At 32.4% G+C, this 17,470-nt stretch overlaps 3 protein-coding genes, 1 long non-coding RNA gene and 1 other non-coding gene across 5 annotated transcripts; 3 read left to right on the top strand and 2 right to left on the bottom strand.

Annotated features, from left to right (window-relative positions):
* Positions 1–2,235: 2,235 nt before the first annotated feature.
* On the bottom strand, positions 2,236–2,307 carry TRNAT-UGU (transfer RNA threonine (anticodon UGU)). The gene has a single exon. It is a non-coding gene; the product is annotated as a tRNA-Thr (tRNA).
* Positions 2,308–2,799: 492 nt separating this feature from the next.
* On the bottom strand, positions 2,800–4,019 carry LOC101257418 (uncharacterized). Its single transcript, XM_004231781.5, has 3 exons — positions 3,713–4,019; positions 3,395–3,644; positions 2,800–3,199 (listed from the first exon to the last, which is right to left on the bottom strand). The coding sequence occupies exons 1-3, from the start codon at positions 4,000–4,002 to the stop codon at positions 2,879–2,881; spliced, it is 861 nt and encodes a 286-aa protein (XP_004231829.1). The 5' UTR covers positions 4,003–4,019; the 3' UTR covers positions 2,800–2,878.
* On the top strand, positions 4,002–7,116 carry LOC104645668 (uncharacterized). Its single transcript, XR_739495.4, has 4 exons — positions 4,002–4,136; positions 6,308–6,462; positions 6,542–6,588; positions 6,909–7,116. It is a non-coding gene; the product is annotated as an uncharacterized lncRNA (long non-coding RNA).
* A 1,602-nt stretch (positions 7,117–8,718) lies between these two features.
* On the top strand, positions 8,719–11,169 carry LOC101265305 (cytochrome P450 724B1). Its single transcript, XM_004233548.5, has 9 exons — positions 8,719–9,018; positions 9,104–9,431; positions 9,501–9,653; positions 9,729–9,971; positions 10,043–10,129; positions 10,243–10,321; positions 10,433–10,539; positions 10,648–10,766; positions 10,932–11,169. The coding sequence occupies exons 1-9, from the start codon at positions 8,804–8,806 to the stop codon at positions 11,032–11,034; spliced, it is 1,434 nt and encodes a 477-aa protein (XP_004233596.2). The 5' UTR covers positions 8,719–8,803; the 3' UTR covers positions 11,035–11,169.
* Positions 11,170–12,540: 1,371 nt separating this feature from the next.
* LOC101257123 (ras-related protein RABB1b) lies at positions 12,541–17,147 on the top strand. The gene is made up of 6 exons (XM_004231780.5): positions 12,541–12,839; positions 12,945–13,084; positions 14,750–14,832; positions 16,130–16,334; positions 16,437–16,505; positions 16,852–17,147. The coding sequence occupies exons 1-6, from the start codon at positions 12,794–12,796 to the stop codon at positions 16,942–16,944; spliced, it is 636 nt and encodes a 211-aa protein (XP_004231828.1). The 5' UTR covers positions 12,541–12,793; the 3' UTR covers positions 16,945–17,147.
* The last annotated feature ends 323 nt before the right edge of the window (positions 17,148–17,470 follow it).

Below are 17,470 nucleotides of genomic sequence, written 5' to 3'. Positions count from 1 at the left end.
CTACAAAGTAGGACCCTTAAACCACGAGAGAATCTCAGGAAACTTGTATGGCAAAAATTATAGCTATGAACGGGATAGTAGCTCTTCTCTCAAAGGAAGATTTTGCAGGATACAAGGGAATCATAGGTAAAGGCACAAGGATCTTATCAACCAAACAGAGGACACAAATAAAGCATCAAGATCAAATCAGGTAGTATCAAGAGTTCAAGTGCCTTAATCTTCTTCTGCGCCTCACAGTAGTTTCGCTTAGTTTTTATACCATAGTTTCAGTATTTGAATTAATTGGAACATAAAAGGCCCGAGTTAACATAGCAAAACCCAAATGGCCTACCTATATCTCTCAATAAAAAATCACATAAATGACATAGGAAATATGGTTTACATGTAAAGACAGATATATACCCACATACTCGCAAATGATAAGAAAACTATAACACATTTATGTATTATTATTGTTTATTTAGTTAGAATGATGTCACCTTCGGGAATTGTTTTGAATGATCAAAACCTCGAGTTAGACCACAAATGGTGCCCCATCATAAGGGAACTTGCAATTAAAACAAAATCATTCCATTTACTTTGCTCCAAAACGTGAGGCATCTTACACAAAGTTCTACTTTTTCAGATAAAAAAAATAAAGCAGTAATACAGCAGTACACACAGCTGCACCTTGTACCTTCTCTCATATTATTATTGTTTTTATAACAGTAGTGTCTGGGCTATTCACAAACACATCAATTATTATGCGGTTTACCTATATCTTCCCCACAGTACACTTAACAGTAACTCTGTCCACCAAGGCTTTAGGATAGGAAGAAACCGACTAGCTTTTTTGATTGTCTTAACTAGGATTTGAAGCATGATCTTCCAGACTTCTATTCTAACGTCATCGACCTTAGATCACACTCTTGGGTATGCACATTATTCTTTACTGGCTATATCGATTATCGACTACAAACACATGCTCTGAGGGATTCAATTTGGAAATATTATTGGAAGTTAGGAGATAGAGTAGTGCACGCACATACTTTATAGCCGTAAAAAGCAAAATCCATACAGTAATTTACCAAGGGAAAATCTGGATACATTAACACAATGAAGAAGAATGGAACAGTGACACATACAAAAAGAAACAGAAATTATAAAGCTGAAATCAAACAAAAGCAATTTAATGATATGAAACTCTTCAAATCACCAAAGAAAGAGGTGAAATGTGAAGGGAACAGAGAAGGTGTCAAAGCAAATTATAAGCCCTGCAAAATAAATTATTAAGAAAATCCAGTGTAGCTTCTTTTTTACCTATTATTATCAGTTCTTCAGTGTTCAGATCATTGTAGATAATAACAACAAGAAGCTATCGATCCGTGTTCTTCAGAGTTCAGATAATTGTAAATAACAGCAACAACTATCTATAGATGTGGAAGAATTTCTCAAAAGTTCTTCAGAATTGCTCTAAAAGCTTCTAAGATGATGGCTTATCTATGTTAGACTGCAACAGTTACACAAAGCCTGACCAATAAATCCCAAACATACATCTCTACTCGGGAGGAAAAAGGTTCATTATTCCTAAAACATGATTTAGCAATCGAAATTGAGCAATATTTTCAACTCAAAATGGCGAGGACATGGGAAAAAGGACTATCTTTCAGTCAGAAACAATTAACATTATGCCGGAAAGGGACATCAAATTTCACCTATGCCTTTGTCTTCCTCCTCAAGCGCTTCCTCAGCTTCTTCAACTTGTGCTTGTTCATCTTCCTCTTCCTCTTTTTCTTCACACTATCCGCCCATATCTTAAGTGAATCTTCTCCTACGACGACGCCTCCATCATTCTCAGATTTAACTACCCCAATTTGAGAAATGGGGTTTAGGAAAACACCGAAAGGGAAACTTGGATAAACCAGTGGGCAAGGGGAAACCTTCTGATTTGGATCCTCTGTTTCGCGTTGGAGACAAAAGGGTATTTGATTTCGTCTGCTACAAGAAGGATGAGCCAAGATTGGTGGTTGAGGAGAGGTAGAACTGAGGATTGCCGGTTCGGATTTATTAAGGTTAGTGATGATTCTTGTTGTGGAAGATTGAAATTGGTTCCTCAGAGCTTTCCGAAGAATTGAAGCCATTTAGTGCAACAATTCAAGAACCATCAAAAAGAGAAAGAAAGAAAGAATAACAGAGAATTGCATCCGTTAGGGTTTTGCCAAAAAGGAAGACTTCGAAGTTTCAAAAATAAATATTTGCCCACATGCAGGATCGAACTACAGACCTTCAGTTTACAAGACTGACGCTCTACCACTGAGCTATACGGGCTATGTTCCCTGCGCTGACAAAGAAGCTATTTATTCAATCAATTAAATAAATATCGTTCCTGTATTAAAAATTATAACAATTTAGTTGGCTGGATAAAATAATAATATTGGTCATAAGACTATTATAAGCTGAATATGTGTTACCTAGTCCTATGATTATTTTATATAATCGTGAGATAAATTATTTCGTATAAAAAATCTCATAAAATATCTTTGTTTATCTCATTCCACTAACTAAACGAGCTTTTAAAAGGATAAACAAATACTCGAGTCATATTCACTGTGAATTAAGTTTATCCACCTCTGATCCCTATTTAATACACCAAAAATGATTTGATTCATTTAGATGATCAATTAAGGTTAGAATGCCAAATAGTTAACATAGTTAATTAAGTGAAGTACTGCTGTTAATGTAAATATCAAACGAGTTTAGATTTGTAATCAAGCGAGGCCATTTGTGGTTACTAATTAAAAGTTGGGCTTATAGAACAAATAAAAAAATAAAAATGTTACACAATAATATACCCAGGTTTACTACAAATTGAATTTAATTACAATGTATGAATACAAATTTATTCATGCACTGGTTTAAAGTTTCTGTAAGCTATAACTGCGTAAAAAGGATCCGATGAAGCTGATAACAACCCAATCAACTGCATTATTTTACTGAGAGGTGATTTATTTTGTTGATCATCATTAGTTGGTAATTTACGAATCACTTGTGGCTCTGTAAATCCCTTAATACATTGAAAATATTGTACCACAAGTTGCACTCTCCCGTATCCTGTACTGTCCCTCCAGGCACTAATTGCTTTATCGTAGAACAATCTGTTACTGAAACTTACAATAAACACTCCTCCAGGTCTTAGAATTCGAAATACTTCCGCGAAAACCTGAAATTTAATAACATTGTATTAGTAACACAATGATCAAAATAGAAACTAAACATTGTGTTCTTAATGCAAAATTTAGTTAATAATATAACCTTATCACTATATTGTTTGGCTTATAACCAACCACACATTTTTGCAACAATGTTTATGTGGTTGTGGTGACACTTGATTCTCTTTATCATCTAATTAAGTTACCTTCTCAGGCTGTTGAAGATACTGCACACTGACAGTGCATAAAACAGCATCAAAACTACAATTTTCAAACTCAAATTTCTCATCTTCATTCAAATCCCTCACAAAGAAATAATCCAATTTGGGATTTTTTGCTAGCTCTTGGGCATTAAGTCCATGACCAACCACCTTTTTGTACTTCACTTCTTGTGGTAAATGACTGACCCATGAGCTCATAAGGTCAAGAATTTCAAATTCAGGTTTCAAACATTTCCTATAAAAACAGCGCAGGGGAGTCAAATTAATCAATAACATATTTGAACTTAATTTTGACACCGTTACCTGTAAAGATCGGTTAAATTGGAAATGAAACGATCATCGACGTGTGTGACGAATCTTGGATAGGCATAAAATTCCTTGTCTGGTAAAATGTTTAGTTTGGTTCTTCCTTGTTGAGTAAGTACCATTCGTTTGATTTTTCCTGCTGTTGAATTGTTATCTTCATTATTATAGGCTTTTGGAGTTATTATTATTGAGGGCTGTGTTTTGGTTTTGGATGGAAGAGGAAACAAGTGTAAGTTTGGGGATTTCCATGTCTTGGGATGGGAATGTGTAACGATGGTGAGAAACATGTCGAATTGTCTTTGATGATGACAAAGAGATTCAATTTATATGGGCTTTTTGGTGTTTGAATATTCGGCCCACAGGTAATTGGACTGGTAGCCCACGTCCGTCAAGACTGCATGCCAAATTAAAAAGTTTCAAGGTAACTTTCACGTATAGCAAACATAAATTTTATATTTGTATGCTATAACAAAGTTTGCATTATTGTACTCTATAACAAACATATGAATGTATAATTCGCTATACATATACAATTGAAGCAAAGTGTATAAAACGAGAAAGAGAAAGAGACTTGGACAGAGAATTGTATAAAATAAAGTGTATAAAACAAATTGTATAATTATAAGTGTACAGAAATATTATATACAATTTGAATTTGTCAAATGAGAAAAAGAGAAAGGCGAAAGAGACTTAGGCAGGGAATATACAATTGAATCGAATTGTATAAAACGAGAAAGAGAAATTATATAAAATTTGAATCCGTATAAAATGAGAAAGAGAGAAAGGCAAAAGAAACTGGGCAGGAGAGTAATTTTATTGTATAATTATAAGTGTATAGGACAAAAATATATGTATTTGTGTGTGTATGTACAATTTTCTCTCGCTTTATACAAACAGAATATACATTTCGTTTCTGTTTGTATAAGCGAAAGAGGCAAGGGTGTCGAGCGAGATTAGAGAGAGTGGCGAGCAATTTGGGAGAGGGGAACAAAAATATATGTTTTTATATAATTTCCTCTCACTTTATACAAAAAGAAACAAATTTATGCACTTGTGTTTGTATAAAAGTGAGAGGATGCGAGCGAGAAATGGAGCGAGAGAGGAGAGTGGCGAGCGAAAGTTTGAGGGAGAGAAGTGACTAGCAAACAATTTTTTACGGGGCACAATTAAATCAAAGGGTGGTTATAGCAATTAATTTGATTTATTAGTTTGTTATTATATACAATTTTTTCAAAAATATGCAACCTAATGCGGACTCAGAATTTTCGTACAGAGGGTTCGAAAAGAAAAAACTATGAAAAATGTGAAAAGATGGAACTGAATCTAAAATAAATAAAATGCTAACACTAGAATTCAAACTTTCGACGTGAAACTTAACCTTAAGACCTTCCGCTAGGGGTGATTCGATAGTGTTAAAAAAAGACATGTGTCTTAAGCCCCAAATTTAAGGGGCTTCATTTTTAATAATAATAGGTTATAAATTATTATTCTTTAGCAAATATTGAATAGCATTTGTAGAAAAAGTAAACATTTAATGAAAAAATGAAGGAATTATTAGAAAAATTTGACATATTTGGAGTACTATATCTAATGAAAAATGATTAAAAATAAGAATAATTATATTATCAAATGAAAATTAGAAGAAATCATTTATATAAAAGTTTTATTTAGGACCCCATTTAATTTTTATTTTAGGTCATTAATACGTTTGAGCAGTCCTGCTATGCTGCAATAAATTTCTTTTTGTGAATGATAAGGTTATACGGCAGGGCAGCCTTTTTGCTTTTTTTTTTTTTCAATTTTTGCTTTCGATGCTGCAGGTACATGTTTTTTCGCTTTTACCTTCTGTGAACTTTGAATTGTCATTGTTAAAGGATCATGTAACCTTTTAGATCTGTTTTTTTGTCCATTGGAGATTATTAGAATCAAAGATTTAATTCATATTAGGTGTAACTATTTGGGTAATTCCAATCCAACATGAATGAGTTCATATATATTAGACAAAATGATGAAATAACAAAGAAGAAAATTGATGTAGATGAAAATATCTACATATCTGAAATTAGTTTATTGGAGAGAAAATCTCTTGAAATTTAAATTTTGATTAATATGATAACTGATTTGATTTTGTGAGTGAAAAGAGGGAGAGATATAATTGTTTGAAAATCAAATTGCTTTGAATTCGATAATTGATTTGGTAATGGGAAAATATTAGAGGCAAGATTTTGGGGATGAGAAAGGTGGGTTTAGGTTCTTTCACAATAAAGTATCTGGCAGGGGAAAAATAGGAATTTTTGTATTTTTATGAAAGCGTAGGGGATTAAACGAAAATATGTAAACATATGTAGTGTAGTTTAGTAATTTATCCTAAGAAATATACTTTTAATAAAAGATGGTTGGACCGGCAAAGTCCGTAGCTCATGTACTTGTAAATTGGATCGATCTTCTTTTGGCGCACACAAAAAATGGACTAACTCGGCCTGATCTATCAAATTTCAAAGTCCCGCCTAGATAAGATGGGTCAACCCATATTGAAAGTTCTAATTTACACATGTATGTGTTAAGTATACATAACTTTATTTGAATTTGCAGTTTAGCTTTAGTAAGATGTTGATGAGTGTGTTGAAGATGGAACGAGGAGAACCACTTGGTTTGGAGTTATAAAAAAAGATTTCCTCACATTTATGAAATGCTTTGTCTCCATTCCAATTAACCTTCCGTTGACACACTATGGCAAAGCCATCAAGGTACTAATTTCTTACATAATTTTTTTAAAAAAATTAAAAGTCTAGAGTTTGACTATATGATTCTTTGTGGTGAGTACAGGCTCGTAGCAGGATCACATCCACAATGAAACAAATAATATTAATGAGGTAATGTTATTGAAAGGAAAATTAAGTGATGTGGAGAAAGTGAGCATTAATTGTACTAGACCTTCTTTTTGCAGGTTTTGAAACAACCTCAGGACTTTTGTTCGATGAATTTCTAATATAAATATCGTATGTGTATATATATTAGATGGAAAATACTGCCTATATTTTCTTCGATCCATCGGAATTTAACCCTTGGAGATGGACCATAAGTTTACCTTTTTCTGGTGATGCATATTAATTTCCGATATATAAATTAAGGGTGAATTTTTTTAGGAAAAAATATATTCTTTACTAACACAATTTATTTTTCTGAAATTCAGGATGCAGCCACAAGCAAAAAGGTAATCCCATTTGGTGGTGGAGTGAGGATGTGTCCTGGATCGGAGCTTGCCAAATTAGAAGCAGCTTTTTTTTCTACGTCATCTTGTCCTCAATTATATAATCAAAGATAATTGTATAGAACGACAAACTAATAATATAAAAATAAATATAGTAGTTATCTTTAATTTATTTGTGTTTCATAGCAAATTGTTTTTCAGTCACTCTCTCCGTTATATTCTCTCTCATCACTCTCCTTCTCTCGCTTTATACAATAAAATTGTATATATTGTGTTTCTAATTGTATAAAGCGAGAGAAAATTGTATATACGCATGCAAATACAAATATCTTCGTCCTATACGCTTATAATTATAGAGTCAATACAATTATTTTTCTGCCCAAGTCTCTTTTGCCTTTCTCGTTTTATACAAATTCAAATTGTATATAATTTCTTTCTTTCTCGTTTTACACAATTCAATTCAATTGTATATTCTCTGCACAAGTCTCTTTTTGTCTTTCTCTCTTTCTCGTTTTATACAAATTCAAATTGTATATAATTTCTTTCTTTCTCGTTTTATACAATTCATTTCTGCCTTTCTCACTTTTTCGTTTTATACAATTCAAATTGTATATAATTTCTCTCTTTCTCTCATTTTATACAATTCATTTTTTACAATTCGTTTCAATTGTATATGTACAACGAATTATACATATATAAATTTGTTATGCAGTGCAATTATGCAAATTTTGATATAACATACAAATATAAATTTCATGTTTGCTATATGTGAAAGTTGTCCATTTTAATACGTAAAAGACTCAAATATATCTATTTATTGTTTAAATATATACAACTCATTATACTATCATTTTCGTTTGCCTTTTATCTTTTTGTAAATTCTGATAATTTTTTATAATTATACATTAAATCTTATGATAAAAACATTTAATTGTGCAGGTGGACAATGAAAGAAGATGAATATCCAATGTTGTGCCCATACATTGACTTCCCGAAAGGACTAATAATAGCTTTGGAGGCAGAAGCAACTGATCTTTAAGAACTGATGAATTTGTATAAATACAAATTTGTTGAATAAGAATTAGATTGATAATTAATCTATTAATCTTGTAAATTAATTAAAACAAATGTTGCAATGCTAAATTGAACTTCTGTTTTTTATTCGCCTTTCCTACTTTTTTTTTTCTTCAAAAAGTCATGAGCATACTATGTGTACATTTTAAAAAATGACATTTTGTATGATGATAATCAACTAATTGTGAAATATTCAATTAAAATGACTTTTTGTACTAAGTAATCAATTTTCTATTTTTATTCCATTATTTTATTAAAATCAAATTTTTTTTCATGAGAATCATCACTAAAGGGGGTAATAATAGCATTTAATCATTTTTAGCAGGGTATTAAAATTCTCGCAAAGGTTAAATGAATGTATGTGACAGAAAAATTTAATCAATGTTCAAAGATTTTTTAAATTGTGAATAGGAGATTATGTATATAAATATGAATCTTGAATACTCTACAACTATAAAATAAAATGTCATAATTATTTAGAGTATATGATTAAAAAGGGGAAAAAATAATTATATTAAATTAAATGATTATATAAGGTCTACTACATTTAATGATGTATATTATAATGTGAATATATAATAATAATATTCCTAGCTTTTTTGGTAAAAGGATAATTGTTTCCATAAATAGAATTAAGTCAATGTATTTTTTTAACTAAAAAAAGTCAAGATGTATTACAATTTTGGCAATATAATCATATCATTTATTCTCCAACTATATATATAAATGATTTAGAGGGCATGATAACTCCACATTCTAAAATAAATTGGTAGTACTAAATATTTCTTGTTTATCATATCATCATGATTTTACTCCTTCCTGTGATGTTATCTTTCTTATTTGGTACTGTAATTTTTGTATTCACGTTTCACCATTTATTTTTCCGTTTTTATAAACATGATACTAAAATCTTACCTGGTGGGAACATGGGGTTTCCCTTCGTTGGAGAGGCATTTGGCTTTTTTACCCCTCATAAATCGTTCTCCATTGGTAACTTCTTGCAACAACGTTGCTCTAGGTATATTTACTTTTGCCCTAAATTTTCACTTTGGTTCGTACTTGACATGTTTTGACCCATATGTTTTTTCTTGCTTGCATTTTAGATATGGAAAAGTGTTTAAATCGTATATATTTGGGTCTCCAACAATAATTTCGTGCGACTTGGAGCTCAACAAATTTATCCTTCAAAAAGAGGGAAAATTGTTCCAAAGCAGCTACCCTAAACCAATTAGAGACATTCTTGGTAATCACTCTTTGATGATTGTCACTGACGTTGAACGTCACAAAAAGTTGCGACGTATTGAAGTTGGCCTCATCAACAAATTCAGTTCCACATCCAATTTTCTCTGTGAAATTGATAAATTATGTGTCTCGTTAATGGAATCGTGGAGAGGAAATCAACTTATTCTCTTCTCAAAACAAGCTAAACAGGTCTGTATAATCAAAATATAACTTTTCATCTGGATAACATTACTATTAATGTGTAATTTGTATTTGCAGTTTAGTTTTAATTTGATGTTGATGAATTTGTTGGACATGCAACCGGGAGAGCCACTTGGTTTGCAGTTATTACAAGATTTCCTCACATTTATGGAAGGATTTGTCTCTATTCCAATTAACCTCCCCTGGACACCCTATGCCAAGGCGGTTAAGGTAACCCTCATTAATCAGAGATTTCGAAAAAAATCTTTGATAATAATTGTTTAACCATACTTTTTGGGGTAACAGGCTCGTAGGAGGATTTCATCGACGTTGAAACAAATACTAAATGAAAGGAAAAATAGAAAAGACGTGCAAGGAAAAGGAGACCCTTTTGATGAGATTTTGATGAAAGAGGACTTAATTAGTGATGTGGAGAAAGTAAGCATTTTACTGGACCTTTTATTGGCAGGTTATGAAACAACCTCAGGACTTTTATCCCTGCTCGTCTATTTTCTTGCCCAATCACCACAAGCTCTTCAAACTTTGAAGGTAAAAACAATTACAACTCTTTTATAACTCTCTTCTACATTATATAAAACTTCTATTTATCCTATGATCAGGATGAACATCTCGCAATAAGGAGAAACAAAAAGGAAGGGGAACCCCTAAATTGGGAAGATTATAAGCAAATGGAATTCACCACTATGGTAAATTCTTCAATCTTCAGTTCAACCTAATAGTGTACATACATTTTCATTTGATTAACCAATTAACTTCCTCTTATCTATGGTTTCTACCATCGTCTATCATTATAATTCAGGTAATAAATGAAACTCTACGTTGTGGCAACTTGGTGAAGTTTGTTCATAGAGAAGCTATCAAGGATGTAAAATTCAAAGGTTTGTTTGTAAACAGGAAATCATTAAAGAGAATATATTATTCTTAAGCGTAGATTAAATATACATAAAATACAAATTTTTCTTTTTTTAATCATTGTTCTTGGATTCCAGGATATCATATTCCAGCAGGCTGGAAAGTGCTTCCTATTTTGTCTGCAGTACATCTTGAACCGTCGCTGCATGAAAATCCATCGGAGTTTAATCCTTGGAGATGGACTGTAAGTTTTCGTCATTTTGTTCACATATAAATTTTTCTAAAGCAATATAATATAGACTTTCAGTAACCGCAAGTGTGAGGATACAAAGCCAAGTAAAAAAAATTTCAGGATCCAGCTACAAGCAAAAATGTGGTCCCATTCGGAGGTGGATCCCGATTGTGTCCTGGATCAGAGCTTGGTAAATTAGAAGCATCTTTCTTCCTACACTATCTTCTCCTCAATTACAGGTATTTAATATGGCAATCAGTAAAAATAAATAAATACCATTTTACTAATTTTAAGTGTTATTTAAATTGTATTTCTTTTTATACTATTCATCTTCATTTTTTGCCTTTTTTAGAAAAAAAATTATATTTGATCATCTGATAAAATAATCATCATCTATTTTGTAGGTGGACAATGAAAGAAGAAGAATATCCAATGTTATACCCATATATGGACTTCCCAAAAGGATTGCTAATAGCTTTGGAGACGGAAACAAAAAATGTTATTTAAGTATTATTGTTTGTTTAAGGAAAAAGTTGTTGAATTAGTTACATTGTTTAAATTTAACTAAAACATTTATGATATTCATTTCATCAATTGTTTGACTACTCTATGGAATCCTTTTCTAGCATAACGTTTGGTTACCATATTACTCTCTCTCTCTCTCTATACATTTTTAATTGTCAAAATTGTGTTTTTTAAAAGTCAATTTGATTAATTTTCAAAATTAAATTAGATTACAGTAATTTGATATTTTAAAACTATATGAAAAGTATTATAACTATTAATTTTTTTATATCATAAAATATTAGTCAAATTTATCATTTGACTCGAAAAAAAGACTATAAAAATTAAAAATAGACTAAAATAATAAATGATATACATACTCTATCGCCCCAAGCTTTTTCTTACCTTAAAAGTAATAGTAGAAAGATGAGACATAAATATCTTTATAGGTTTATTTGTTCTTTCTTACAAAGTCTGTAGGCCATACAACATCAATTTCCAAAGTGCGTTACTAGCAATTAAATTAGAATTTTAATCCACAAGGAAAATAATTAGAAGGAAACAGATGATTTATCATCTGCTTCTCCTGTTCCGTGATTAGCCGGGACATTAAGAAATATTCAGAAAGGCATTTTGGAAATTAGCGAAAAATCAAATTCTAATAAAACTTTAACTAATTGATCTATGATAATTCTCTTTGTTAAAAGAGTGTTTGAGTCGCCGAGGAATGAACAAAACAAAAGAAGAAATGGTCGTAGCTCTATGATCTCTTATAGAAAACATAATTACAATTAGTATCTCCACTATTATAAGTTAAATCATATAGTACTGCATAATATATCCAGGGTAGAAATGAATTTGTAAGTTACGTTGCAAAATTATTTAGATGTTAAAAATGATAATAATATAAATAAGTTTCTCATGTACAAAATATTTTAATTTTTATCATACTTTATACTTTAGTCATTCACCCTTACAATGATTGATATTGTTTTGAATTTATCTTAAATTTAAAAAAATTCTAACCTTTAATAAAATAGATGATAATTATAAAGTCATAAATCAGAGCAAATTTAAACTTTTTCTGCAAAATACTTTTAAACAGATCTACTTACTTTAACATTATTAATAAATACAAAAGAATTTACTAAACGTAATAAAAGTATGAATAAAATGTTAGAATGGACTATATTTAAATATTCAAACATTTGGTCTTACAAAAATGTTATACAAAGATTAAATCAATTATTCCCTCTGTTTTTTTTTAAATTTTTTTTTTTTTAATTTTGTGATTCTAAATTAAAGTTATGTTAAATATATTAAAATATCTTTTAATCTTATGATCTTAAACTGAAAATTAAAATTAAATTATTGGCAAAAAAAAATCTGATAAGGAATAAAAATGAAATATGATCATTATTTTAAAAATGAAAATAATATAATTAAACATTAAATTTCATATAAATAGGTATATTTACTTATTTAATGTAAATATCAAGTGTCAATTTTATGCGAGGAAAAGGGAACGGGGATGTTCCGGAAAGATGCTTTGCTTATATACGTTTCCTTATAAAATCTGTATACAAAATTTGGACGTCACCTCTTACATTACATTACTTTACTTTATTTTAGTGTTATCCGTTTCCCCCTCTCTCTCGTCTTTGCTTTCTTCATACTTACGTTGCTCATCTTTGACTCTTTTCCAACTGTCTTAACTTCTCCGACTGCATAACTCTGCTCCGGCGCTTCTCTTCATCGGAAAATGTCTTACGATTATCTCTTCAAGTACATAATCATCGGAGATACAGGTTAAACTCTCTTTCATCTCTTCATTTTCTTTTTTGTCTAGTTTACTCTGCTTTTTGTCTATTTTGAAACCCTAATTGACCGTACGGATTACTTTATTTCAACAGGAGTCGGAAAATCGTGTCTGCTGCTGCAATTCACAGACAAGAGGTTTCAGCCAGTGCATGATCTCACCATTGGAGTCGAGTTTGGGGCTCGTATGGTCACCATTGACGGCAAGCCTATTAAACTTCAAATTTGGGACACTGTAATAGATTTTTCCGCTTGTTCTCTCACCAGTTAGCTTTAAATTTTGACTGTTTGATATCGCATTGAATACTTGGTCGCTGTACACGTATCTATAATTAGAAATCATACGTCATTAAGTACGGTAACATTTGAGAAAAGTACACACTCATCAGAAGTCTCTATTTAACTTGGTGCTGCTCTGGTTACTGTTCTTCGGCTCTTGTTCTCCTCTGTAATCTCCACAAATCGGATTGCTATCAGTTTTCCTATCCTTGCCTCAAAGTAAATAGACAAAGGGAAAACTAAGTATATATTAAACGTCAATGCTTTTAGGAAAATCCTTTAGCTGTGTAAAGTGAACTAGGTACAGTCTTTTTGAGTCCTCTAACAATAGGACTAGCAAACTTGCTGACCATGTCTCTTGGTCTCTATGAGTAGAACTTTGACATCAACTCTCTCTGTCTTTGCTCCCGGTCAAACTTAGTGAAAATTGCACCATCATTGACACTTTAATGCCAAAGTTTTTAAGGATAAAAAATTTGAACTATCATACATATCTGAAGAAATGGAACGGTAGGTGCTAGGTGATGCAGGATTGCACGAGTGCCAGTCTCTGCACTCAACTGGGACATGATGCTGGTACAAACATTTTAAGGTTGAATGGTAAATTTGCAATTGAGTATTATTTTTAAGAAAAATTGGAGTTAAGTTTTTAATTTCCTATGTTTAATTTGTGTTCATCAATGAATAGTTGTTGGATCATCTTATGTAGAGTTAATTACATTTCCTTGATTTAATCCAAACTTGAGTACCTATGGCCTAGTCCTGCATAGTTTTAGGGGGAAGTGCTAGGTAAAGTTCTCAGGCTGTTTGGTCGCTTTTCATTACGAGTAGGAAGACATGTTCCGAGATGGTTGTTTGTTTGTGATCTAGTTTTTATTTCACATGTCCATAGCATTTTTTTGATAAGGACGTGGCCATAGTGTTTCATGCATTCTGCATAGGTGATATACAGTTAGAAGCCATACAACTTACTCATGATCTTAAATAAGTTGCACAGTCAGATCAAGGAGGGGGGATCTGCGAATATTGGGTTGGGGTTTGAGTCACCAAGGGTACAAAGTGGCATTGGTACTCGCGGGTTGGAATTTATTTTTTGGAGTAGGGGAGAGTTGGGGGTAGGGGTGTGGGCGTTTTTACCATGTCAACTATGTGTGCGTGATCAAATTTAAGTATGATGCTACACATTTCCTGTCTAACCCTTGGTTGTTCGTTCTTCAAACAATCAACTTAACATAAACTGATGTTAAACTGACGGCTATCTCTATGTTAAAAGACAACCTATTTGATGCTTGAACTTCTATCCTTTTTCACTTTTTGATGGTCAAGTTGCTTTAAACTGCTGTCATATTACATTAAATCTAAGAAACTACATGTATGTATTATGAGGTGTTTCGCTTTAAACTGCTGTCATATTACATTAACTCTTGGTCAAATATTGCATTTTCCAACCCTTGGATTGTGGAAGAACGGACAAAAGCTATGCAATTAGGGGATATACATGTACTTAATAATTGTGGATCACTCAGTATCTTTTTTATTCAAATTAATTTCTTATTCTATCAGCATTTCAATTACAGTGATATATAACTCTCCATCCCTCCATGGACCTTTCTTTCTCTAGGCTGGGCAGGAATCTTTCAGATCCATCACCAGGTCATATTACAGAGGAGCAGCTGGCGCACTTCTGGTTTATGACATCACCAGGTATAATCCCATTGCTGTTTGTTGTACACATAAACCTATGATAGCTCACACGTAAACTTGCATTTGCTTCTTTGAAAAATCTGGTTATTATCAGCTGAGAATCTTGTTGTAGGAGAAAATTTTACTTTTTCCCTTTTTATATTTTCTTTTGGGGGGCTTTTGCCTTTTCAATTGCCAAATCCTCTTGCACAGAAGCCCTGCTTTACTGTAGAGACAAAAATTCTTGAGATGTCAAGCTGGTCTCTGATCGTATGAAACACTAATTGAGGATTCCTGTAGACATTCCACTTCCCTTCAAGTCATTAATATGCAGAAATAAGATATTTAAAACTTTAACTTGGGATGTGTTTGGTATGGAGGAAAATATTTTCTATTTAGGGAACTTTTTTTCCTAGAGACGTGTTATCTAAAAACATTGACCAACCCTCCATTGCAAACACAGCGAAAAAGTTTTTTTTTTTTTCAATTTTCCATGTTTGGTTGGTCGAAGTTTTGGAAAATTTTCTCTAGGAAACAAATTCTTCAAAAATGAGGAAAGTGACTTCCATGATGGAAGTGGCATACCACACATATTGCACCCTCCCACCCTCCAACAGGCCCCACCCCCATAGTCCCTCATCCCCTGCCCCTCTACCCCAACCTCCTTTAGTATTTTCCTATATAATATACCAAATGCTTTTGGATAATATTTTTTTGCATATATACCAAATGCAAGAAAATAAGTATAAAACCTCACGTATTTTCTATGGAAAACATCCCCTCCCTACCAAACACACCATCTTGTGGACTAAATGGGCAATACTTTTGTTGTTGCAACATTGATTTGATGAACTTTACTAATCATTCCAATTGCTGTAGTTCACCGAAAGTGACACAAGTAACTTTAGAATTTTTGGCTGGACATGGAAATTATAAGTAGGTAGCATATAAATTGTATGAACTAATGAAGTGTGTGCATTATTGGTGTATCATGTACATATTCTAGCAGATTGTAATTGTAATAAGAGAAGTATGTTCGGTTTTTTTTACATAATATTGGATTCTTGGAGTAAAATTATACCGACAAGTTGAATAAATGGAAACTGGTAACTTGACAGGGATATTTTCCATCAGATTAGTTAAGTCCATGTGATGATTCTAGCAGAGCACTAGCTCAGTTGTATCAGTACCTATATGATCACATTTACACATCTTGCGGAATGATTGTCTCCGATGGTTCTAGTATTTAATTCTGATTTTCATTTCTTGCATGATTTTTCATCACTTTGTTAAAGCTAGTAATTGTTCTGTTGTCTAGGAGAGAGACATTTAATCACCTAGCCAGCTGGCTTGAAGATGCTAGGCAGCATGCAAATCCAAATATGACTATAATGCTGGTAGGAAATAAGAGTGATCTGTCTCATCGAAGAGCTGTCAGTAAAGAGGAGGGAGAACAATTTGCAAAAGAAAATGGGCTTTTGTTTCTTGAGGCGTCTGCTAGAACTGCTCAAAGTGTTGAGGAGGTATACATATTAGCCGGTGCCCATGGCATCTCTTATCTACAATATCACTTTTATCAAATTCCATTGAAGCTAATTTCTTAAACTAATGCAATGCATTCACAGGCCTTTATACAGACTGCTGCCAAGATACTTCAAAAGATCCAAGAAGGTGTTTTTGATGTCTCCAACGAGGTAAACAGTTAGTTTTCCGCGTAAATGTATGACGAGGCATTTTCATCATTGCTAATTGTACTGCTTTCATGAGCATCTCGTTTTAGAATCTGCATGAGTAACTAAAATAGGATAAGATCGTTTGTTTGCAAGCTCTGGATATGGGCAACTTAGATGGGTGAAATCGTTGTTTAGTTGGTTGTTAACTTCCTATAAATGGAGGGGTAAGTTTTAGTGGGCCTGAAATTGGGGTGTCCCAACCAAGGAGTTGTTTCGGATCTGTACACAGTTATACTTTTTTTATCCCCTTGGAATGAACGTTATCATTGATAAATTTTCTAACATACCTCACTTGCTACTGTTGTAGTCATCTGGAATCAAGGTTGGTTATGGGCGTACGCAAGGTCCAGCTGGTCCAAGGGATGGAGCAGTTGCTCAAAGAGGTGGATGCTGCAGCTAGTGTACAATAGGGTTCCAAATTGTAATGATACTCATGAACTTGCTTTGGTCCCTCACTAGACTTGTACAGCTCAAATTCAGTTGACTCAATTTACTCATATTATTCAGAGTAAAATAGGTTCTTAAGGAGCTGTTAATTCCAGTACATGTGGTGTTTGAGTTGCATTCAATGTTAATATAGTACATGGATTGTTGTTTTGATAAGAGCCTCTATCTCCATTTCACATTGCTATTAACTTATTGACAACTTCTCTTCTACAAATTTATCATTCGTAGAGTTAAAGATTAATGTTACCAAACACCAGAAGATTAAATGCAGAGTGTAATCATCTTGCTATTTATTACTCATATCTGAAAGGGAGGCAGAGCGATGGTAGAAATAATTCCGCCTGGTAGTCTCGACAACTCGCGACCAACAATTCCTTTTTATTGTTTAATTTTGATCCTCTGATATCATAAAATTTATTGACTTAACTAATTCAAATTTGCATCATAAAAAATGCTCAGAGGAAGAAAAAGATAAACAT

This window comes from Solanum lycopersicum, chromosome 2 (assembly GCF_036512215.1).
Source record: "Solanum lycopersicum chromosome 2, SLM_r2.1".
In the NCBI taxonomy this organism is placed as follows: Eukaryota; Viridiplantae; Streptophyta; class Magnoliopsida; order Solanales; family Solanaceae; genus Solanum; species Solanum lycopersicum.
Note: the sequence above shows the minus strand (reverse complement) of the source record. Positions and strands in the feature narration are given on the sequence as shown.